The 27,132-nt window shown below is 33.7% G+C and overlaps 2 protein-coding genes across 2 annotated transcripts in view; one reads left to right on the plus strand and one right to left on the minus strand.

Moving 5' to 3' along the window:
- LOC119831885 (protein VAC14 homolog) overlaps positions 1 to 2,109 on the minus strand; it is an 8,410-nt gene extending 6,301 nt beyond the window's left edge. Inside the window, exons 1-5 of the mRNA XM_038355454.1 lie at positions 1,878 to 2,109; positions 1,476 to 1,626; positions 1,068 to 1,298; positions 438 to 655; positions 172 to 296 (exon numbers count right to left, since the gene is read on the minus strand). Of these exons, the coding sequence (XP_038211382.1) occupies positions 172 to 296; positions 438 to 655; positions 1,068 to 1,298; positions 1,476 to 1,626; positions 1,878 to 1,978 (826 nt within the window). The 5' untranslated portion in view covers positions 1,979 to 2,109. The remainder of the gene's footprint in view (positions 1 to 171; positions 297 to 437; positions 656 to 1,067; positions 1,299 to 1,475; positions 1,627 to 1,877) is intronic.
- Positions 2,110 to 2,704: 595 nt separating this feature from the next.
- Positions 2,705 to 27,132, plus strand: part of LOC119831778 (E3 ubiquitin-protein ligase AMFR-like) — a 37,282-nt gene continuing 12,854 nt past the window's right edge. Inside the window, exons 1-4 of the mRNA XM_038355279.1 lie at positions 2,705 to 2,998; positions 21,509 to 21,766; positions 25,484 to 25,636; positions 25,919 to 26,029. Of these exons, the coding sequence (XP_038211207.1) occupies positions 2,705 to 2,998; positions 21,509 to 21,766; positions 25,484 to 25,636; positions 25,919 to 26,029 (816 nt within the window). The remainder of the gene's footprint in view (positions 2,999 to 21,508; positions 21,767 to 25,483; positions 25,637 to 25,918; positions 26,030 to 27,132) is intronic.

Genomic DNA, 27,132 nt, shown 5'->3' on the forward strand with positions numbered 1-27,132 from the left:
GCCGTCAGCTGCCCACCGACACACACGCGTTACTTGCGCTCTCACACACACACACACGTACGCATCTAATTCAACGCGTCAGCTAAGCCTCGTTTAAAATCCGTTAAGTAGTCTTAAATTTTAATATTATTTCTGATTCTGTTTATCATCATGTTACTCATAAATGATAACATACCTGCAGCAGTTCTTCAGTAGACTGAGCGTGTGTGATCAGTATGTTGATCATGGCCTGGAAGTCCACTTGCGAGGGATCCTTCCTGATACTACGGAGGAACTCATTCAGCTGCACTTCACACCTACATCATAGAAAATCTATAAATAATAATTGACTAAGAAATAGTAAACGTGCATGGGAGGCAGTGATCAATTAACCTCAGACAAAGCAGAAGCTTGAGTGCCTGGTCTAAATCAAAGAAAAGGTCAACAAAGTCGAATACATGCGGCGTATCTCCGGGTTAGGGTCGTCCAGCACGGTGAAGAGCGGGTCGAGCAGGTCGGGCAGGTGCGCGCGCAGGCCGAGCGCGGGCGCCGCGTCGAGCGCGCACACCCACGCCACCGCGAACTGGCGCGCGCTCGCCACGCGCGAGTACATGCGCTCGCGGGCCAGCGGCACGAACGCGCCCGCCGAGAACGACGCGCTCTCCGTCACTATGTCCTGCCACATTCACTGCATTATTGCTAGTTTTGCAGTCATATTTGCTTGTTCACTGCATGATATTCTACTAGACTTATATTCTAGTAATTCTAGTAATATTTTCAATAAAGTCACAAATGTAACTTCAAATAGACAGGAATATTCTATTAAAATATCAATGAGCAAATATTAAACCAGGAATTGATTTTTGGAAAGCTTACTTGCTATCTGAGCTACTACTAGGAATAAATCACATTTCAGTGTAAAAGTTTTTGTGTTATTTGTACTAATTTACTTGAACAACATTATCATATTTCTATTATAATGCAGAAAGGTATTTTGATGTTTTTTTTTAAATCTCATTTCCTCCCTTGAATGGATCTTCCATTTGAATCACTAGGAATTTCATAAATTTCAAAAAGTCCATCCTTACCTTGACTAATCTATCCAGTAACTCTGCACCTTGTTTCACCTGCGGTTCAGGATCTGCAGCCAGTCTCGCCAGGGCATCAAATATGATGGGGAAGTAGGGCAAAGCTGCCCCTCGCACAATTTTCAACACATTAAATAGGGCTTCTGCTGCTGCATAACGCACTCTAGCTTCACTCTCACTGAGACAGGCCACTATAGGGTGAGTCAGCTCTCCAACATATGATACACAACCCTGAAAGTGTTTCAATAACTAATTAACTTAACCACTTGAAATTAATTAAACAACAAAACATATATTTTTTACAGTAGATTGTATAGTTATATAATACAAAAATATAATCTTAATATGACATCCTAGTCTATCACCATATGATTTTTTATGGAATTAAATGCTATTTTTTTAATATACCTTTCCTAAACCAACAGCCACAGATGAGAGTCCCATCAGAGCACCATTCTTGACATTTGGGTTAGTTGATGACATCAAATCCTGACCTAATACACGGATGAGACGTTTTATCTGGTTGGTATTATTTGCATCACTGAAGTCTTTGACCATTCTGAAAGAAAAATGTACTAATTAGAGAAAATTATACATACATATACAGACATATAAATAGTCGTTGCTTTTTAATATATGTTTCTAAGAATGAATTCTAAAAAGAATATGAGATGAATAGTAAACAAGTGTTAATAATCACGTACCGCCCCTTTTATTTGAACGTCAGTTTAAATCATGAATTCTATTCTCACGGAAAATTCTCACACTCAATACAGAAGAATAAGGTGATTTATAAAAAAGAAAACTCACTTTTCAATTTCTCCTCCAGCAAATTTTCTTTTTTCATAGACCTTATCGCAAAGCCCTCGAACGCATGCTGAGCTCAAGGGAGCGTAATCTCGTTCCGTCATTTTAATATTCCGTGATTCTTGAATTGTCTTTAATTAAATAAAAACTTTTATATTGAGGATTTGAAATAATATTGAATGTTAATTAATACTGACATTCGCGACAATTTGTTGTCATCTGGCAAGTGGCAAAACTTTACGTTAAGTGAAGTGTGTCATTGTCAGTTGTCATTTCTTTATATACATCATAGATTATATAGGAAGATGTACTAACTATAATGTGTTAAACAATTTAGATGAATGCTAATGAGAATATAAATAAAAATTGTCACCCGCTTTTACCATTAGAAATCTATAAAAGTTATCAGTTCAAACCAAACAAAAATTAAGTGCTATAATATTTTTACATTATTTCTATTCGCTAACTCTTAAACCACGAACAACAGACGTGTCAAGTATTTACCGTCAAAGTCAGAGGCTGTCATATGTCATATAATCTTATTTTCGATTTCTATAAAAATTCACTATAATAGCGCCTACTACTTAAACTTATAAACGACATCATCCACTGAGCACGACCTATCTAGTTACCTATTCGCTAGCAATTTCAATCACGCGTGACCGATGTTTATTATATTTTCGATACTGTGATGTTAGTATCGCGCTTGCATTATTTGGATAAAAAATCGTTTGTATACTATTCAGTATCCAATGTCATTGCGTTTAATTCAAGAGAAGTGTAGTATTAGCGTATTCAGTGCTTTAGTTTCTTAGTGTCGAACGTCCAAGATGCCTGTGACACTCGTAGACAGGTTGCCCTTGCCAAATCTCAAGGTTTATTCGGCGGGAAGTGTTTTACTGCTATCGGTGGCTGTATATTATGCGGTTAACGTCACTAGTGATCCTAACTGGAGAGCGAATGCAACCCTGCAGCGGCAGGAGGCGGCGGAAACTGTTGAGAGTGATGTTATGAAGATGATGGAAGCGGTGCCAGCTGCCCTAGAATCCAACTCGACGAGGAACATCACCGAACATGTCGTGGAAGTGATGACATTCATGATGCAAGAACCACTGTGTATGTGGGTGAGTAATAAACACTTTTACACAGCAAAAACAGACAACTGTTTACAAACATTTCATGGTTAGAGAGGAAAAACATTGTTGGCACAAGATGAACATGCCAATGTGTCTTTATCTTAATTTTAATTGAAATATTTATTTACGTTTCTTGGCAGACACATAATGAGTAAAATTGTAATAATATGAGGATAGAAAAAAAATTATAATTGAAATAATTATATTTACTATAACCAAGTAGAGACTAAAGCAAACAATAATATTCTTTGATTAGTATAATATGAACTATAACAAGTGATTGTAAAAATAAATAGATGAGCATTAATCCTCATTATAATTGTTTTTATTAGAATGTCTCAACCTGCATACTGAATCTTTTTCAACCAACTTCAAAAAACGAGGAGATTATCAATTCAATTGAATATATATTTTTTATTTGAAAACTGGTGCCTGCCATGTGATTCCCTTTAAATTTGGTCTAGTTCTGGCAAATTGAAGGTGGTTTTGTATATTGTAATTTTTTTTTGTGTTGTGTGATAATGATCTGTATATTATGAATTATTTTTTTTATAATATTTCCTAACCTAAATGAAATATAATATTTTTAATATCCTTTCATGTGATATCATTTTGATAACAAACAAATTACTTCAATCATTATTCATTGTTAATTTAAGTAATCATAGATTTATGTTCAATGTTAAGTTTAAATATTTGATGTTAAATTTTCATCTTTTGATGATGAATTATTACAGCAATAATAAGACATGTCCAAAATAAGGCAAAAAGCTCAATTTAATTGTCATTTTAAATCTTCTATTAAATGGATTCCTTAAACAAATATCATTGTTATATTTTTCATAGGGATGCCATTTAGTCCCATTTAGAATTATAGTCCTTTATGGTACATAAAGGACTATAATATAAAATATATGTTTTATACTTTGTGCAAGTGCAAAAATTATAAATTTTTAAAAATATTTAAAATACGTAATCTTCTAAATCTAGTTTGTTATTTTGTTATTAGTTTACATTGAATTGTATTCTTATAAGTCTAGCATTTAGGATTCACACGACCTTTGGCTGTAGCTAACATAATTCACTTGAAAATTAATTTGCAGTCCTTATTCAATGTTTTTGATTGTAAATAGCTGATATGCTATCATTAGATTTCAAAACAAGGTGACCTAAATTCCTTAGATCTAGGTTCTGAAGCTAAAATTCGTAATTTATAAAATTTTATATGCAATACAGGAAATAGAGTTGTATTTAACAAAAAAAATGCATTAAAAGTGTAAATATTTTTTTAACATTTCCATTCCCAAGGTTTTATGTTGGTTTTGAATGGTCGTTGATCTTTTGTTTTTTTTTGTATGAACACAACTTGTTTAAATATATCTTTAATGATTTGGCTGATTGTACTTTATTTTAATCATTTTTTTTTTTTTTGAAAACAATCAAATGTATAATAATTGATAATTCATACATCAAGTTGTGCCACAGCCAGACACATACTAACAGGGTACATTTTAAAAATGTGCTTTATACATAAAGAAGAATAGAAACATTTATAACTTCACATAGAAATCACAAAAAACAATGTGTTGAAGATTGTGGATATCAATAATATTATGAAGAAGTCATATTCATAATCATTTAAAAAGTCACATAAAATAATTTATTTGCAAGGGAACAGCACAGCAAAATATCCTTTTTATATAGATTAAAAACTTTTTAACGGATTCTAAACACGATTTATTCACTATATTATTAAACCGACGTTTCGAACACTTTACAGCGAGCATGGTCATGGGGAGACTGTACTGACTTAATGAATAATAATATTATATCAATGTTAATAACAGTTATATTTACTATTCTGTCTAACCTAACCTAACAAATGTTACATATATTGCCCCAAATGTTCACCAATACTTGAAGCTATAAATATATCTATAAATATATATTATGCTAGAAACAGTATTTTCTTGTTTTGTTTGATTTTATGCTAGTATTTCAATTCAGAAATTAAAGGAAACAGTGGGATAAATAACATAATAAATAAATAGCATTAAAATTCGCCTTAACCGCGTTAAAAATTTCAAAACTAGATCAAATTTAGTAGGGACCATAGGGGAAGCATCCACCTTCAAATCAAAAATCAGCTCACCCAAGATAAGTGGCCTCAAATACAAAACAAAAAACAGAATTGAATTGATAATCTCCTCCTTTTTTGAAGTTTGTAAAAAAAAACTTTTGAGTCTAAATATTTGTTTTATAACATTTATAAAAGAAGAAAGTTTGAGTGTATGGGTGATTTGTTCAATCAGTACAATGCAATTGTATGGATTGTGATATAACTCGGCTGTGTTCTAGCTAATGTACCAGAATGGTACTATTCAAAGGCTTAGCTATATGAAAGTTAAGTGATACTAAGCAATAGATTATATAGTTTTAGCTGCAGCTCTACTGCATGCTTTTGTTTGATTTTTCTATGGGACACAACTAGTCATTTTATAATTTTTACTTTGATCAAATATTGTTTAGTTAACAGTTTAGTTTGTTTTTTATTATTTATGCTTATATTATATGTACGTAAATACAGTTATCGGAGTATTTAAGTAGTACAGAGTAATTGTTATGCGATAAGGAATTGTTTTGACCTAAAAAAACTAGTATTTTTTTTCAAGAAATTTTTACAGTCCATGCGAGCGATTCCGCGGGCGGTAAACTGAACGGACGTAACGGAAAACATAATTGTACAATACAGAATAAAGCCTTCATTTATCCAAAAGTTTATTCATTCATAAGTATATCAAATCAAGATCCTTAAATAATTTAGAAATAATTGGAAAAAGACGATGACCTCCATATCCGTCTTAGCATTTTACGTAATAACAAATTTTATTGCATTTTCTACGGTATCCTCAATGAAAGCATATTGTTATACCATCCATTGAATAAAAACAACAATAAAAATGTTATAGTCACGAAAATAGTTAATATTATCGTGATGAGGTTGTATTCATTTATTTATATAACAATTTACCTAAACATTATTGCAAGTCATTATTGAATGAAAGAAAGTTAAGTTGTAGGATCACATAATATTTATAGCACACTAGCAAACCCCGCGAACTCCGTTTCGCCACCAGATGGCTTCGTTTTTCCCGCTTTTCTGTTGAAATTTTTCCGGAATTTTCTTTGCTATAAACCTCACGACGCCCAAGACCTTTCCAACGAATGCAAAACCGTGGAAATCGGTTCGTGCGTTCTGGAGTTATAGCGTCAGGAAGGAAAACCCGACTTATTTTTATATAGTAGATAATAGATAAACATTTTTTTTTTCATCTTACGAAATATAACGCGCACTTTATAATTTATTGAAAAATATATTAATATACATACAAAGATTTTTTATCGCAACATTATGAAAGCAAATGTTTTCCATTAGCTATTTTAGCGCTTATAAAAAATAAATTTTGGTAAACTGGTTTACAAGGTGACAGCGAGGTTCGCTGCATGGTCAAATAGTCGTGAACTTGAATATGTTATCCACTTATATAACCGAGTTGAATGATGCCGAAAAATCTGGAATCGACGACATTTTTCGTGTTCATTAAATATTAGTAGATGACATCTTCAAAAGGGGAATTTTCTGAGTGCCTTTCTGGAGGTGTTGCAAATGCTGGCTGCACTTTATAACAGTAACAATATTGAAAGTTGAAAAAGCGCAAAGAAACAAGCGCTCTTTTAAATGGTGCTTAAATCAACTTTCAAATGATCTCTCTCGTTTGGTAACGGTGGTGGAGAAAGTAAAAATATCGGCCATAATATGTGCTCAGTGCAGCCACGGTGTATATATAATAACGGATTGCCCATCCTAACTACCGAAACTTGATCGTGAGTAGCGGTATGGAAATATTTGCTCAGTTATTTGTAGGACACCACTTCGGCCGCCTCCTTGGTGCAGTGGTGATCGCGTGAGCGTAGAACCGATGGGTCGATCAGTGTAACAGAGGCATAACGCAACTGCCCACTACTGCAATGTGGATACTGGAATACACAATATCCTAAGAGATTTTGCTTCGCCTTTGTGAAATTTATGTCACGACGGCTTTATCCTATACTAAAATCAGTTCACTTATTCCTCTTTCCAATCTTAATTTTCGTCTGTAAAGAAATCTGTCTAGCGGTTAAAATTCGAAAAAGTAACTGACAGGCCAGACAAGCAATTGAATTAATTATTATTAGGTAAACTACTACAGATTTTGCGGAGCACAATTTTTTAATTTTCTGTAGACTTCCGGAAGTTTTATCGATAAAAATGGTATTTAACGTTCTCTTATTGTTAATTATGAATCATTATTTACAGTAAACACTCCACTACTCAGCTATGTGTCTATGTTTCCTTCTATATCGAGTGTAAATCACCTGTTTGTATTTGTGGATAGCAAACTACGCATAAAGTTATTCGTAGCCTAAATTACTGATTGTTTTAAATGTTACATATGAGGTGATGACGCGTGTCGTGGCTGATAGCGCACAAGTGCTGATATTACTTTTATTATACTATTATTTATATTATAAGAGCCATATCTGCAATTAAGTATATAAATTATCCTCTGTATATGTACCGTATAACCGGTAGAGTTAGCTGGGATAAGTCTACGACGGAGGACTGGTAGAGTCCCGTAATAACAGATGTGATTTCATATGAAACGATCAACGCTTCCATTATCGGCACTTAGAAGACTAGCTAATTATACTCATATAAATGTATGCCATTAGGCTATTGGCAAAATATCATAAATTATATTATTATCTGACATTATTATTGTCATTGTCCCTGAAACGTTTTTCAAAACTAGTTTCTATGTTATTCCATGAAGGCGGAACGTTACGTTTTGGAGTTTTTGATAACCTCGAGTCGTGCAATTTTAACCGAGGTCTCCATTTCGGCTTTAACCTCAATTGGTAAAGGAAACGGGTAGAATTTGTTTGTGCATGAGTTTATATATCTTCACGTCAATTCGTAATTTAAATAGCGAATAAATAATTAGTTTGTAACGTCAATATTATGAAATTTCACAGACTAACAAGTGGTTAGACACAGACCAACAACCCATTATTAGTCGCAAGTAGTGAAGGGGTACAGCTATAGACAGCGAAATTTGATTTATCTGCATATGTTTTTCCGTTGTATAATGAATAGCTTACGTTCATATTCCATCCCGACATGTGTTTGTCTGTTCGAGGTCACGCTCGAGTGTTTTTAAACATCGTAGCGTAATGACAACTTATCGTCTCGCCATTTTAGTTCGATGGGATTCTTTTTTTACAAATGAATTTACGATGTTTGTATGATGAGAAATGGCGCCGAGTTCAATGTATTTGGAGAAGAATCCTAATTTATTTAATTAACTTCTTAATAGGTAAAAGTTGTAACGTTTACATCCGTTTAACTTTAATTATAATAATACGAATAGGATCCCGGGCGGCCGCTTCGTTGTACATATTATATACCTACAGATATTCCTATATTACAGACAGTTTTTATAAACAATGAAACGACATGTCACATATAGATAATTCTGTAGACATTTAAAATTTAAATAAAACGTATGTGACTATAAAAACGTTGAAAATAAACGATAACAAAAACACACTAAAGATAAAAGTAATCAAGTGGTATTTGGGAAGTTTTAATAAGTGCTTACATTGTAGCCTCGGAGCATTGTGCACACTTCGCTGGGTAAACAAGGTGTTGTTTACAATTATTAAAACTGTAGATGAGAGTGTTATGTAAGTGAAAGTTATTGTGCAATAGGGCAATGATAAATGCTGTCTCCGAGATGGGTCTTACGCATGTTGCTTTCTCTTATCTGGCTAATTTTGTTCGATGATCGATCGATTTTCTCTTGAATATTTGTAAACTGTAGGATTATCTTATATATCAATATTTATGACTATCACTTGATCAGAAATGTTATAACCGTTGACTAAAATAACTAATAATTATTGTCTATATCTAGGTTTCTTATCTGCTATTGATTACTGCAATCATTTATAGAGTTATTTTATCAGTTGTTAATTAGAATTATAAACTTTACAGTATCCGAAACAACTAACAACAATTTTGTAGGCTACGTCAATCAGTATCGTCTCGCCTTGCCCTTGTCCCACTAAGTGGTGTCGGCAGATCGTATGTTATTACCTTCTCTTAACCTTTAATTTAATACCATCTAACTCGTATTATCAATGTTTAATATATCTTGTTTAAGTCTATATATACTATTGTATAAATTATTAGAACAATCATTATACATTGTCCCACGATAGCTCCGCCCAAGTCCAATTTAAAGTTATTATGTCGATGATAAAGTTTTATTGCTATTATGAAGATTCGCTTGTGTTGCCATAACCAGTGTGACATGATTTGGTCCCGCAGCGTCACGCGTCACGCGTCACGCGACCGGCGGGCTTGTGGCACGCGACCCTCTCACGTGTCGTAGCTCAATGGTCCGCTTTCATAGAGTATGGAGATGTTTACGCGCAACCTCAACTACTGGTATAAATACGAATGTTACTCTGTTTGTAGATTCTTCACGCCTAAACCACTGATACGTTTTGGACGAAGTGTGCAGGTAAAACCCCGGTTAAAGTTCTTTCAAAGTTAATGTGTGCGGAATGAACCTAGATTGTAGAAAGATAAAAAAAAAACGACAATAATTTAAGTTATAATTTTAAGAACCTTCGACCCCCTTTGTGTGTAGTCGGTCACCTTGAAATTGATGAAGAGACTTCTTGACAGTCGACACCTTTAATCGATTTGTAACAAACATAGCTGAGAACATCCTTAAGGAAACGGGTTTTAAAATGAAAATATTCGCTTCAAAATCGGTCCATCCGTTTGGAAGCTTCGATGCCACGGACACTAGCTGTATGTGTAATTTATATTTATATTGCAGTTGAGTTCGTTATAACTCTTTACTATTAGAATTTATTAAATACTTAGTTTATTGTTAACCTTTAAGTTTTTTAGTGTTCAGATCTGAAATTTTGTTGAGTATTTAATTTACATAAATTAAAAATGTACATAAATTTGTATTTAAATATCTGCATGTATAATTAATATGAAATATGCAACAGGTCTATTGTCGTGTTAATAAAGTTCTAAGTTTCGGGACAGACTTGATATTAATGAAAAGTTTTGTATACCTACTGTACATAACACTTATTCAAGTGTAGAAGAACTGTAATAGTTTAAAAATAAGTCATGATGCGTGTTGTGTTGGGCCCATTAAGGACAAGGGCGAGGTTGACGTGCGGTTATGTAGGAATCGGGTACTTAAGCAATGTCTTTTTTTTCCTTTGGCGTGCTCGTGGTTCTTGTAACACGTGATCTTTTCCCTGTTTCACGTTTCGGAGTGGATTTTTTTGTAGCGGAAAATGCGTCATAAAATTATATGGGTATAATTTAGAGTCGTATCAACATTGATTGAATAACAGCTTATGTTTCTAGTCATTAGTGAAACATTCATACAAAAAGTTTACAATTTAAACATGCTTTAGCAATTGTTATATTTTTTTGTTTGATATTCAAGTGCGTGAGTTTTTAGTATAGTTGAGAGGTGTTCTCAGTTTGTGGATAAATTTGAAAACGAAAAAAGGGAAACGTAGCTAAGAAGCTTGATATGTTCCAGTTATCTCAAAGATTTATCATATGTAAAAGGAATTCCTATAAGAGGACACATTGACTTTTTATTATTATTAAATTAGCTGTGACCCGCGGTTGAAACCGCGTAAGCGTGCTGCGTAACCGTATCCCGTAGGAATATCGGTATAAAAAGTGCCTATGTGTTATTTCAGTTGTCCAACTATCTACGAAGCAAAATAGTATTATTATTCACCAATAGATGTCAGGAAAAAAAAACACGAATATGACATTATTTCAGTTGTCCAGCTATCTACGAAGCAAAATAGTATTATTATTCACCAATAGATGTCAGGAAAAAAAAAACACGAATAAAACACGAATATGACATTTTCTAAAAAAAATTCCTAGCTAGATTGATTTATCGCCCCCGAAACCCCCTGTATACTAAATTTCATGAAAATCGTTGGAGCCGATTCCGAGATTCCAAATATATATATATATATATATATATATATATATATACACAAGAATTGCTCGTTTAAAGGTATAAGATATGTAATCTAATATATAAAATTGTCGTGTCACAGTTTTCGTTGCCATACTCCTCCGATACGGCTTGACCGATTTTGATGAAATTTTTTGTGCTTATCCGGTATCTATGAGAATCGGCCAACATCTATTTTTCATCCCCCTAAATTATAAGAGTAAAGCAGAACAGACTTTGCCGGGTCAACTAGTATCATTATACATTTAAAAAAACTGTAATTACTCGTCGATTTATTTGCGAACATTATAATTCCTATGGAATTTCCACCGACGGCAAGTGAAAAGTGCAATTTATCGAATGTCAAATGTTGTCCACTTGCGTCTTGCGCAAAGGCGCAGGAGTTTCCTTCCCGGTTCAATGTCTGCGGAGACTGGTGACTGCGGCCTGTAGGGCTGCCAACTTTTATTATCTTGCTTTTAAATAAACTAGCTTTTGTCCTCGACTCACAAGCTAAATTCTGAGTAGTTTATTGGGTTTTATTCTTACAGATATACCTTTTACTTGAATTACTTTACCTATTAAAAAACACTCCATCAAAATTTCTTGTGTAATTTTAAAGATATAAGAATACAGATATTGCCTTTGTCAAACTTTAAATCCTTGTTCTAACGGAATACGGGAATGTTCCGCGATGCGTTTTAGGTTAAAACATAATATATTCGACAAATCTACATTGTAATGTTGTTATTAGTTATTAGGTATCATCTTGGTACCTTGATGGAACGTCTTAAAATACGAATGAAATGATCTTGTGACTTTTTTTTCTACACTTCTATTTTAACTAACACGGGCTACTGTGCTATTTATATAACTACAAATTGGGAATAATGTACATCACTGATATGCCTATATAAAAAATATTAAGATGTTGCAGTGACACTTGCATAAATTATCATGTGGATTATATACTATGTGGCCAAGACAACTCCGTTTATTTGTTTTTGTTTATTGAATACCAAGATCACGTGCAAGGTTAGTTACAATTGCGACACACAATCTGTTTCATTATCACATTGAGGTGACAAAGAAAATACTTTATTCCTACTACTTAGTATAGAGTTAATGGAAATAAATATTAACATTTACTCAGAAAATGGAAATTTTGTTTATAATATTTTGTTCTTATGTATTAATAATTTTATTCTGAGTTTTCTGTTTTCTGTTTATGCGCAGTCTATGATTCTATGATCTTTTATCGAGTCTGAAACCAATGTGGACACACTATATATTGAAGGATTTCAGACTACAGTTAAAGTCTTTACTTTGTCGTATGTTTATGCGTGTCAGATTACGTTAGGTGAATAATATTTTAATTTATACAATGAGTTGGCAACCCTAGGCTGAAATGTACGGGTCAGTATGTTTACCACTTTTCTATACATTTCACGTTCACTGAACTTGCAAGTCGTTTGAAATAAAACGTCTCGATTGTTTTGCTTTCTTATCGCATTTAATTAATCAATAAAGTATTGGTTGTTGATATTCAACAATAATCACATAATATGTACATAATTAGATGATCGATTATTGTAATTGACGCTGAAATGACCGATTATCTGTGCGGTCATTTCAAATGACCCTTCATATCTGCACTTTGTACCCTAAAACGTTATTCAAAAACAAATCGCTGGATCCTGTTGACAAGTTGAATTTTAATATATGTACAAACGAAGAAATACAAATCATTGGCATAAGTTTAAATAAAAAAAATAAAAAAAATGAAAAAAACTATTAATAAATATCCATTTGATGGCACAAAATTATATATTATATTAAAACGACACAATTTCTGTATTTGGCCACGGATAATAAAAATAACTGTTTCAAAGAACAATGGCAAGATTATACCTGAAATGTTTAAGCAGCGTCTAGAAACGTGACTTATGAAAAACTTACTAATACAATTAGTTTGTTTTTTATACGGTTTTAGTTTGAAGTGTTAAAGCCGACGTAAAATTATATAAAATAATAAACTGTTTATTGAATGCATTCATTTCCGGTACTCGATTATTTGGTTTTTAGTCATTACTGGAGTTACCCTTAAAAAAAATTGCGTTAAGTTAGTAAAATTCTTTTTAAACCAATATCTCTAGTAAAAACATATATATATATATATATATATATTTAAATGATATTTTTAGATGTAAAAAAGTGATTTAATGAATTATTTAATTAAAATAATTATAATTTAATGAGTCAGAAGTAATTATTAGATAATGTAATAGCAACACTGAATGATAATATTATTATATCCGATCGTACGTTGACTTGACTGTTGACATTACAGGAATTTAAAATACTGGAAAATATAAGTAACAGCTTTTCTTTTTGAAAAGCTCGTACGTGTTCTTGGTATTCTCGCAGTTTTTGTTGAATTATCTTTAGTTCTGACCGAAATAATGTTATGGCCTTTCCTATATTAGAATATAGAGACTTATTTTTATTCGCCTTGGGAACGTATCAAATACGTCAAGCTCGCTCATACTATGGCGAGCATAAACGTTCCCATGGCAATGGTGGATATAAGATTGAAGTATTCAGTGAAAACATTGATTCCTCTGATTATAATTTACGAGGAAGTGATGAAACTATTTTAATAAGAGGTAAAATAAAATCACGGCACATATCGAGGAAGATCTACTATGGTTATATTTTAATAGATAACAATATATCTGGCAGATCAGCAATAGTGGAATACTGCTGTAATTGTTTAGTTGGTCGGCGTACTGTAGGTTGTTGTGCACACGTGATGACACTTGTATGGTACCTAGGTTGGACTAGATATCAGCACAATATATCAGCACCAGCAGACTTTTTGGAGAATATAGTTATCAGAGAAAATGAATAAATGGTTAAAAATATATACAATTGTTTTATTAAGCACATTCCTTTTTAGCAAAGCAAGTGTGTTAATAGGTACATGAAAATGCCTCCATCTCGTAGAGGATGGCCTATGTTCCTGGATGAATGGCCTCCATAGGATTTCAATGGTAAAAGAATTTTCAAAGCGGTCCAGTACTTTCGGAACCTATTCAATTAAAACAAAACATCAAATCTTTTCTATAATATTAGTGTAGATAATTTCAATAAATTATTTATCTTAGACACTTTTGCATATGTCCATCTTGTTGATTTTTAAAACCTAACCTCAAAATATAAAAATGTTGATATCTTTTTTTTTTGTGACCTTCAATCATAAAAATTCTTATAGATTTTGTTTGAGTAATAGAACCTCTATATTTTTCATATTTTTTTATAGATAGACGCTTCAAATCGATCTCAGGTAAAATGTTGTATGGGAGCTTGCCATTGTTCTTTAGAATACGTCATTGTAATAAAATATATGAATATTCGTTGTTTTGCCGCCAATCATGACTAAATATTATATCGAGTGAATTTAAAATTGAACGTGATAAAGTGATAACTAGAATTGTATTTAAAAATCTTTCTTTATATTCGTTATAGATATATCTTTCTATATATATATCTATATTATATAACGTTAAGTTGGTAAGTAAAACGCATACTTGTATAAAATATGTATGTTGATAATGAATTATGTAGGTGTGGGTCGGGAAAACTAATTCTCCCACGGAAAAATATTACACGTATTTTGAGTTAAATTTTTGAATATTTATATTTTTCAATAAAAAACTAAATATTATACTCATGTGTTAAAATGTTTCCACTATTATAAAGCGAACGTCGTAAAAAATAAATGTTCCACCGTCTTTTGCTAAGATAGCAAACAAAAGGCTTTATAACTGTTGGGAAAAGAAGAAAAAAATAATGTGATTTATATTCATTGCTTATATAAATTGAGTAATTAAAATAGAAGGAATTATAGAAAGGTCAAATAAAACTTTCAAAATTCAGACGAATTGACTTCTTGAGTGGTCTTTGACCTTCACACGAATTGTTTGATACAGTGTAGATAAGCTTGGTTTCTATTTGAACAACTTTTCTTGTTTTATCTATTATTAAATATTATCATATCTTTAAAGATCAATTGTTTTATTTTAAAAAAGGTATCGAGATGACCATGTTGTTCGTATATGTTATGAACACATATACCTACAATATTGAAATAGAAAAAAAATCTCGTCGTATTTATAGCTATCTTAGACATGGAATCGTTAAAACATAATAAATTTCAATTGATAAAGAAGTAAAGGAGGAATTTAATAAAGGAAAAGACTAGGAAGCTAAAGAAAAGGATCAAGGAGAAGCCTCCGTTTCCTTTATAAATGCCCCAATTGCATACATAGTCCATGGTCTGGTTTTAGTTTTGAGTTATGTTCGTCTCAAATTTTTCAATGACAAAAATTAATGTTATTTTGACCAAAGTAACCGTGATGAGCATCTTGTAAATGGAACCACGGAATAATTACTTACATCGTGAATCAATCATACATATCAGCCATATATATTATTTATAACACAGATTGTGATCGTTGAGATTTATTAATACAACATTGTTATTTCAACCTTTAGGGCGTGTTTGTTGGTCGCCCATGTATGGCCCGGTAGGTGCTTGCGGTCGACCGGTATTGTCTGTTGTTCCGACTCTCATCAGTGTCCATTATTGTAGCATGGCGATGGTCAGTGAGTCAGCGTTTACGACATAAGGCTATCATCACACTGCTACGCATCACGCTGCATGTTGCGTGTCAACGCACCAACGCGCGTACTTGCGTGAGTGCTGATGTGCGTCACCGTGCGGGCTTTTTACGCACTTACGCGCGTAGTTGCGTTTTGTAGATTCACGGCTGTGATTTATGTAGTCGAAAGCCATTCGCCACTCTTCCTAAATCACTCACGGCGTTGCGGGACTCGGTGTAGCATTACAATCGTTGCGCTCTGTCTGGAGGCACGTAATTTGAATCGAAACGCGTGGATACATTTGTGCACGGTTTGTATATCAACGCAGATATACAAGCGATGTTAAAAAACGCATTCACGCGCAACGCTGCGTAGTACGTGGCAGTGCGCTAATCGCCTAACTTGGGTTTCGTTGTGAATGATGGTGTCTTGTTGAGTCTCAGCACGTAGTTGGCACGGTTCCGACGCAGCGTCCTTGACATTCGTTACGTTGTGTTGACGATTCGATAGAATTGTTTATGCCCAGTAATTGTATACTTTCTAGGTGGTGAAGATGGGAGAGATTCTACTTTAGATTTATGGAACATTGTGTATTTTTGATGTCTTTTATTTTTGTGAAATTTCAGATGACAAGCTGTTTTTGCTACCGTACATTCTACATTCACTATTTAAAGCAAATTTCACAAAAAACGCCAAGAATTCGATTAAGGATAAATCTTATAATTTGTAAGATCCATGTAATTTGTATTGTAGAACTGCAAATTGTTCATTGCTTTTCTAATCCATTCTTTTATTTCCATCGTCCTTTCCTTATCCTTTATCCCTTAAAACTAGGAAACGCAATTTTAGAGGTTCTTTTCTGCACATGAGTGGTTAATCTCTTGCCATCAGACGAACAGTTCGGTTGCTCGCTCTGACATAATATGAGAAACCCCTGACTGTACCTTATATTTTAAATCACTATGACAAATTTGTTACGGGATATAATTGAATTTTTAAAAAGTAGGAAAACATGAATGTTGTTCAGCTGCGAGCTATTTATACGTTCGATGTTGTGTTTACTATTTACGTCCGCTAATAACATTGAATTTATTTACAATGTTGGATGCGACTCCGCCTGGTTATCTAATTTGAGAAGCAACAATATAAATTCCTATTACTTTAACTGAAATACTATTATTTATTTTTAAATAACGTAAAAACTGTTTATGACATTGACACAGGATAAGAACAAAAACTTAATACTTAATTTACAATGAAAAAAGTACCGCGAAAATTTACGAAACTACTATTTGATGTGAAGTTCGCCGAATCAGCTAGTCATTCACTTAGCGATGCTTTAGTGTATGAGTAAAATTGAAAGCATTGAATTCATATTATATTACTTTCAACAGTAGGAATGCTCATTACGATAATCAATTTAACAAATAAGATGTATAACATGGATCATTTTAGAAATTATTTAAAATATTTCAAGTCTATATTTAATCATCTACAAGTCAACCTCTTAAATTGATATACAGTTGAGTTTAGAAACTAGTTGTATTTAATATTACACACGAAATATCACCTACAAATAACATGGTTCTATAATTTAATTTTTAGTTTTATAGCATTGAAATGCTTTATAAATGAGAAATTTTGAAAGAATAGAAAAAATTTGATCACGAGGCACGAGAAAAAATTTCTCATGGTTCTATAATGTTTGTCTAATACATATAAGCACTTACTTAAAGAACGCACCAAGAAATTTAGCAAATTGCCCACTTGACCTAACGCGTCATGGGACGCGGGCGTGGTCTCTGCCCTATTTGCGAATGTAGCTGAAGTCGAATATCACTGGGAACTGGAACGAATGCCGTCCAGTACTAACCAGCGTTGTGCAATCTGCGCCAGTAACAATTTGATCATGTAATGTACACTAGTTGTAGGAAGTTTGATTTACGTCTGGTATTTTGTACATTACGAGTCGAGAGTCTTATCTCTTAGAATTTTAGGGCTACGTTTTCCATACCGTTGTTGGTTTTATTTAATAAATACCAATATGTAAAAATATGTTTGGGTGAAATTGATGCGAACGTGACTCGTATGCACTCGAAAACATGGGCGGAAGAATACTTTTGTTTATTCGCCTGTCTTAGGTCATGGATATACGGCACTTACAAAGCTGAATATTATACTGGGATTATATATAACTGTAGATAATTTTATGTCTATTACGTGACATTCACACGTTGTCTACTTTAATTCTTAATTATAATTTCACATAAGCTCGGTGAGATACGAGTTTCATTGTAATCTTATCGGCAATCATTTTGAAGTTTCTTGTAATGTTAGACGTAATAGTTTTGTAATATCCTTTCCGGCTTACATTATTATGTACACACGATTATGTATTATATTACATACGTGTTATTATCAGAAATATTGATATGCAATAAATGTTGTTTTTCTTTCTATGTAATTTATTATTCAAATTTGAATATTTGGAATCAATAGTGGGGTACATTTTGCGAGGCGTAAGCTGAGTTTTGCATATGTGTGAGTGACCGCCTAAAGACATCGAGAAACCACCGACTTCAAGCGTCGCGCCTCAAGCCGTTAGACATAGAACTATATAAACCGGTATAACCAATCAAAGGATGCTCCGCGCTATAAGCCGTCATCTCATCTACACTATATACGCTCAGACAAAAACAAAGCTCAGCTTTTGCCTCGCGGACTGTAATTGACTGCTTAATTTAACTGAAGTCTCAGTCAGTCAAGTGGAATAGTGTTGAAGCATTATGTTTTTTTTTAGCATAAAGAGATTTGTTAATCTCTTCTCTTTTCTAAACGTAGACTATTTCGCTCGCAGTAGAACTTATCTTAACGAATAAATCGTATATCTCTTGCCAATCTTGCCAAACACAAAGACAAACTATTATGCAGTCCGCAGGCGGACTGAGCACCATATCGGAATCAATAGTATGAGACGGCTGCGGTAAGCCCGTCGGCTAACAATCGCTCGCCATTCTGTACGGTCGAACAATGCCGAATAATTCACTTTTATTGTTCCTGCCCATATCTTCTCACCCAACTCGATTTCAAGTACATTTATCAATTGCTTATAAGCTGCACAATACTCGCAAGAAATGTTTGCGATTAAATGGTGACTATTCTATTTATAATTGATGACGTTATGACGCTTTCTGCGTGGGAGAAGACTTTCGAACTTTGACCTTCACCCCAACGCCTCGGCAGCGAAGTGTATAAATAGGCTTAGCTCGTGTTTCTTTACCCCAGCGTCCTAAAAAGGTATATAAGTATATATATAAAAAGGTATATTAGTAAGTACTAACTGTGTTTGTTAGCGTCATTTATACACGATTTTTTAATTTGCTTCGAAAAGGCGGATCTCGCTTCAAACGAATAACGGGGTGCATTGTTTAATTGTGTCGTCAAATGAACTTGCTTCAAGTCTGCAGGCTCGTTTCGCTCGGTGATGCGTGCGTGACAATTACTTGCACACCGCTTTGATCAGCTGAGGGTAATTAATGAGAGCCGGTACGCCCGCCAGCCATTTCAGTATTGTATGTATGAGACGTTGGAACTCGTGATTCGGAATGTAATTGCTGTATTTGTAAAGTGGAATTTTGCAATACCTACGTACTGTGTAAATGAAATTAACAAAGAGAAAAAACATGTTTTTCAAAAAATGATTTATTATTTTAAAATACTAAAAGACAAAAAACATCGTTGATGTGTGCTTTGAAAGAAAATCCACAAAATTAAAAATAACATTAAAAGCATTCGGCTATCGTGCGTTCAACACGAAATTGCAGTGAAAACGTGAACAAAATAGATAGGGCTTAGTCCACACATTGCATCATTGTGGTTCAGTAACAATGTGATGCAACACTTTGTTAATCCTGAAATTGAATATTTGTAGTGTAAAGACGCACGATGCGGCCCACGTGAACTTACGTGTCAACCTTGAATATCTAATTCATGAATAGAATAAATATTTTATTTATTGACAAAGTTTGTAAAAAAACATCACCTATCAAGCGACTTCCGTAAGAAATTGAATGAGGCGACAGTTGTTAGGGGCTGCTCCTGCGATGTTATTTTCCTATTTCATTATCTTAAAAAGGATTTTGTATACTTAAATGAATAAATAAAAATTGTCATCGGTTTTGATCATTACTAAAATAATCAATTCCATTTTACAAAATCAATTTAAATTTCCATTTCAACACGCTTATATTAGTTTCTATTATTAAAAATAAATTTAATAATAGATTTTGTCAATACTAACCATACTAACAACCATCATAAAATTGTAATTAGATATAAGTAAGGAATAAATAAAGGCTTATATTATTATTATTGTATTAGTTTCAAGTATCAACTGTTTGTCTGTGTGTAACCGACTCCTAAAGACTCTTTTAACCCACTTTAAACGGACGGATTTAATTGAAACTTTTTGCACTTATAAAGGATCGGTGACAAAACATATTATTAATAAATTATAATTTAAAAGGATTTATCTTATTATCCTGTTTAAGATCGCCTGAATTCAATAATTTCCTTATGTATACAGTACGAGCAAGTGGGACCACCAGACACATTATAAATATCTTAAACTTGTGAGTCATACCTAGTAAATTTCGGTCGTTAAGACGTTAAATATATAAAAAATATGTATTTTTTTTTAAGTCTATCCGCGCATCTTGTAGATTGAATTAATTAATGTGTTTAATATACACTGTGATAATAAACACAATTAAATTTTTGTGGTACAAGGCCGGTTGTTATAATTTAAGTGACCTTTTAATGAATTTCTGTTAGACATTTATATTACACTAGCTATTGCCCGCAACTTCGCCCGCATGGTGAAAATAAATTTTCATGGTACAGTTTCTCATCCCCTATTTTATTCCCTTGGGGGTAGAATTCATCGGAATCGTTTATTAGTGGATGCCTACTTTATAGTGGCTATCTGCATGCCAAATTCCAGTCCAATAGTACCTATTGGCTGTGCGTTTTATAATATATATTAAGAGTTATCTATTCATAATAAACCTACTCATACTTCTTGTTGCATTTATATAATGCTTTTGATGCATTACAAGAAAACCTAAAATATTATGTCTATCATTATGGGTCCAGAGTTTACATCGTAATGCTTTGTCTGTATAAACATATCTGTTAAATTCATTGTTTTCTTATTTTACTTCTTCCTACTAATAAAGTTGATGTTATTTGATACACAGATATTTAAAAGTTCAATTTCATTTTACATTTTTATTCTAGGTATTCAAAAATATTTCAAAATTAGCAAATTTTCTAGAACAAATTCTTCTTTTATTTTAACTAATTACCCGAATTGAAAACATCTTGTTGTAAATACAATCAACCAACCACAATAGTCCTCAGTTCTTACAGACGCTGATCTACGCAGAGTACATACTCTTCCAGTAATATTTCAAGTATTAAATACTTATCCATCACAGTGAATCTAGATTCTAAAGTAATAGATCCTTATCCGTTCCCGAGTCTTGCCGATCTTGATCAACATGAATCTAAAATAATAAATGCTCTTCCATCCCTATATCTTACAGACCCTGTTCTATATGAATCCGAAGTAATAAAATTTGATCCATCCCCATGTCCTGCCGATCCTGATCAATAATAAAATTTGATCTACCTCCGTCGGTTGCAGACCCTGATCAACATGGCGTACTGCACGCTGGCGCTGGTGGGGTACGCGGTGCAGCGCGCGGTGTTCGGGCGGCTGCGCGTGTCGGAGGCGCAGCGCGTCAAGGACAAGTTCTGGAACTACGTGTTCTACAAGTTCATTTTCGTGTTCGGCGTGCTCAACGTGCAGTACATGGACGAGGTGCTCATGTGGTGCAGCTGGTTCACGCTCGTCGGCTCGCTGCTGCTGCTCACGCAGCTGTGCAAGGACCGCTTCGAATATGTGAGTGTGGGTTGGTGTATCGGTAGAAGGATTCAATCTATTATAAGTACGTTTTTATTGTTATTGTATACGGCGTCTAGGCCGCGACGCAAAGCTTGGGTTGTGGACCCCAGACAAGTGATGTATACATTACTTATAAACTGTCTGTAACCGGCGCTAAAAATAACATAAGACTTTAAATTATTTAACTTACATTTCCGGGCACAAGACCACTGCTATATAATAAGAACAAAATAACATGATATTATGGTTACCTTATAATTTATCGTGTGTATGACTGTTGCAAATATTAAGAAACGTAATGTTTATAATGAGTACAGAAAACTGACAATAATTAACATGACTATGAATACACATCGTCAAAACTTATCCCATAATACATATGTAAATAAGATTGGAGTAATATATATGGGTTGATCTTTTATAAAAAGCGTCATTATTGCTCCTGATTTTATAAAAAAATTGGTCGCAATACAAGAAAAATAAAACGCGCAGAATGTTACAACACGATGTGATGAAAATAAACATATCTTTATATTGAGAAATTTTGAAAGAATAGAAAAAATTTGATCACGGGGCAAGATTGCTACGGTTAGGCAAGATACGCAGGTTCGTATCCTGCCTCGTGATCAAATTTTTTCTATTCTTTCAAAATTTTTCATTTATAAAGCATTTCAATGCTATAAAACTAAAAATTAAATATCTTTATATTATCAGGTGCTACAGACAGTCAATACATATTCAGATGATAGCATATCGGACATAATACCTGCCATTAGGTACCGAAAATATCTCTTAAATATCGCTAGGTACTACTGATAAACATTGTTATGTTTATCAGTAGTACACAAAAAACACAAAATAATGTCATCGCATGATCTATGAGATCAGAAGTAATAATTGATAAACGAGATTAAAGGTATCTTCAGATAAATGATGTGGATAATGATGATAATGTGATCGTAATCGTACGAATAATTTTACAAAACGGAACGATAATCAGACGAAACAAGGGCGTTAATTACAAAGCTCGCTTATTATGCGAAATATGCCAACGGTCTTGGTTAAGATGTTTTAAACGTTTCTGTTTGATCGCTAGATCGGTTATGTTTGTTCTGAATGAGGAATTTTCCTACAATGAGCGTTCCATTACTTCGATTATTTTAACTTTTAGTATAAGAATGGTACTTTGCATCGGTCGCATTGGTTCAATACTATTCTGATGTCTTTTTATTGATGATTCTCGTGCAATTTGCATAAATGTTAATAGATAATTATGGAACGCCTAATTGTTGTTTTGCGTCATTGATGTTGTTATGGAAATATGTCTTTCCCTATTAAATTGAGTAAATTATGTATTATTCATAATATTGTCTTTTACCTACTGTAAAGTTCATTAAAGTAGATCTTAATGTCATACACATGATTATACCCATAATATAATATTATAATGTTGTTTAAATTGTCTGAGACGTTGGTTAAAATTAAATATTTAACGAAAATACGGAACAGGTTTGCCCAGTTATATGGAAAAAATTCAGATTGCTCAAGGACTATTTAAATATCAGAATTACTTCCTTTTTATCGATTATTTAGTTTATATATGTTAAATTGATTAACCTTGCGAGTTTCTTTAATTACAATACATGAGGAACAAGCTGTTTGCTTTCGGTTGTACAGTTGAATAATTATGAAAAAATACAGAAGGAGCATGTTATAAATTGGCATTATATTTTTATTACTAAGGCGATGATTCACGAATTCAAAAACTATTGCGATATACATCATGAGATTTAAAATTGAGCATTGGCCACGTGTTGTTATGTTATTATGATAATAATATTAACTAAACGGCATTCGTTGTCTAGGTCACGTAGACCCGTCCGACAGCCTGGCCGAGCTAGGATTCCATTCACTCGCGCTTTACCTCTCCTTCGTAAACTGTTTGTGTTATTTTTCTTCTTGCACGGGTGTTTTAGCGTCAAAACTCAAAACGTATCGTTACTTGATGTCTTGAAAGGTGTTTGTAGATTTTGCCTTCCTTTATACGAGTAATATTAGTATATTCGCGATGTAATGTTTCCAGAGATGACTAGAGGTATTTTCAAGCACTGGGCGAACAGGTATTTCATATTGAATGAATGGAAAATTTTGAACACGTGATTATTGCATATAAATATAGAATTAAAAAACAATTAAATAAATAAAAAATGCTAATGATTGTAGGAACGTTTTGCTTAAACGTGATCAATGGAAAAAAATTATCGAGTCATGCTTTGTGCAAGAAACTTAGCACAATGTACATAAAACGTCTGTTTTTATTATCTCATTTAGGTGATGAATAACTGAAGTCGACTATAAGTTACATGGTACATTTCTAGCCCAATGATGATAATCTGAAATTTAAAGTAACAAACCGTATTATATTGAAGTAATATAAGAAAAACAGCGCGATGGCTAAGTAGTTCTTTCAGTTTATATAAAATTCGGCGATGATTTACAAGACATTAGTGAAGAAATTCTATAAACGATACACAGTCTAACTAACCTCGATCATGGATTATTACTTTGCAACCAAACCTAGTTTTACATATCCAGATAATTGATTGGAATTATCGAAACAGATTGAAGTGTTTAATTTAAAACCATGTCACAATCGTTCGCTGTCTTAGTTTTTTACATCTCGATAATGCCTGGAGTAGGTTCCTTGAACCGATTTAAGAAATTCATTCACCGTTCGACCCCATGTGATATAGGGTTGATAATAGTTAATAGGGTAGATATAGAGTTAGGTAATAGTAAATAAATGTACCATGGACGAAGCCGGAGCGGACCACTAGTTAAAACTTATATGTATTTTGTAATCGTCTCGTTAATCTCATTCAGGCAAATTTGGACATTAATGAAAGTAAAATGCAGCTTTTATCCTTGTAATATCCTCTAGCCGTAGGAATATATTACATTTCTGAATGGGTAGGTATTGCATTGTTATAAAGACTTCTCTAAATGTTTTTGTACAATAGTAGGAATTGGAAAAGTTAATTTATCGAGTTTGAAGGGAATATTTGGCACAGTGTTCTATAACTTTCAAGGTTATTGATTTTATTGTTTAATAATACTTAGGTATGAGCTGTGGTAACATTATTTTATATTCTGTTATTATGAGCTAAGTTAATTTTATGTGATTTGATTTTACTTTGTTCCAGTAAATTATTATTACTCATCATCATCAGCCCATATATGTTCCCACTGCTGGGACACAGGCCTCCTATGAGGGTTCAGGCCATAATCCACCACGCTGGCCAAGTGCGGGTTGGCAGATGTCACATGTCGTCGAACTTTTTGATTCTCGGACATGCCGGTTTCCTCACGATGTTTTCCTTCACCGTTTTAAGCAGTGGTGATGTTATCAACATGCACAGATAAATTGAAAAATCAATTTATTTCCTGCACGCTCGCCCGGTCTCGAACCCCGACCTATCGATTTTAAAGTCCGAGGTTCTCACCACTGAGCCACCACTGCTCAAATTATTATTACTGTTTTAGATAAATTAAATTTTCTTGATATTTATAACGCGATAATGTTACGTTTATTTATATTTTTCAGTAATGTGTAAATTACCAAAATTAATGATCGAATTTCTGAGTTGCATGTCATTTTACGACAAATGAGGATGCATATTAATTAAATGATGAATATCCGTATTCGCATGGCAGCTGTCGTCGTCGCCGAACGTGTCGCGCTGGGCGCACGGGCGCCTGCTGGCGCTGCTGGCGGGCATCCTGCTGGCGGGCGGCGCGCTGCTCGCCGCCGCCGTGCGCTGGGGGCTGCCCGCCGGCCGCGACACCTTCGCCTTCATGGCGGCCGAGGTGCGTGCGTAGTGATGAGCTTTGCGAGAACCATTGTATTAATCTATACTTATTTTTATCAAACCTAGACTCAATTTTAATAGGACCACATGGCGATACCAACTTAGAAGTGAAAGAAAAAAACATGTAAATCACACAACAAAAAATACAGTGCAATTGATGAACTCCTCCCTTTTTTAAAGTCGGTTAAAAAATATTTCAAAATTGCTAAGTACATTCTTGAACGGCAACCAGCATTTTGCCAGCTAAAATGTAAAATGCAAGTTATCTGTCTGTGCGCAGTGCGCGCTGGCGTGCGTGTCGTGCGTGCACGTGGTGGCGCGCTTCGTGCTGCGCGCGCGCGACGCCGACGCGGCCGCGCCCGCCGCCTACTACACGCACCTGCTGTTCGACGTGAGTCTACCCGCACCGCACCCCTACGTATAGATAAACCTACATACACAAACCGACACATTCATTATCCATCGTATACATAAGCTTACATATTATTATTATACATTATACACGCTAGCACTTCACACAACAAGTATAGCATTACCTAAAACTTTTTTTTATATCATAGCGGGCAACTGAGCTGGTGGTTGGCCTGATGGTAAACGATCACCACCGCCCATGAACATTCGCAAAGGTAGTGCCTCTGCGAATGCGCTTCCCACTTTTAGTGGATAAGGGAAAAGGAACGGATTCATGACATGAAAGAAGGAATGGACTGGGACGGTTGAGGAAAAGGAAATAGGCCACCGAAAACTACATTAACTGCAGAAAACACATCGACACCACACACCCTTAGAGACGGTGATTATTTATTTATTTATTTATTTATTTATTTATTTATGATTAATTATAATTTCCCATTAAACTTATGACTCCTTGAAGTAATACGTAACTAATAATAATCTTAATTTATTAAATTATTGTTAAATAATTATTCTATCCCTTTTTAAACAGATGAAAACAATACATTAAAATGCAATAAACACTATAATACTCTGTACAAAAAATGCGATTTTATTAAAACATTTTACAACTTGCAGCATTTTGTATTACGAAGTAACTATTTGGTAATCTGTTGTATAGTAGTCATAAGACCAAAATATACCTTTACCTATGTTTGGTGCTAAAAACATTCATTCAATTTGGATATTTCACAAGTCTACTTTACCGTAATGAGTCAACGGATTAATTATCACCTTTAATATAAACATAACTGTGGGGACGTCCCGTATAACAAGAAATATGGAATAGTCAACAATGAGTAACGAATTTGGTACAGACGTGGATTTTCCTCTTGGCCATGTAGTTTTCTTGTGAATTCGTATAAAAATTTGTATTATAATTGTTTAACTCCAAAATTGCAACCGTTCAATTATATTGTATTAACACGTGAAGATGTATCACCGCTCTCGGAATATAAAGAGCTATCTATACCTAGTCTTGCCATAAATATTGTAATAAAGAAAAAAGAAAATTGTTAACTGCAAATAACATTTATTACT

The sequence above is a fragment of the Zerene cesonia genome, chromosome 14 (genome assembly GCF_012273895.1).
Source record: "Zerene cesonia ecotype Mississippi chromosome 14, Zerene_cesonia_1.1, whole genome shotgun sequence".
Classification (NCBI taxonomy): domain Eukaryota; kingdom Metazoa; phylum Arthropoda; class Insecta; order Lepidoptera; family Pieridae; genus Zerene; species Zerene cesonia.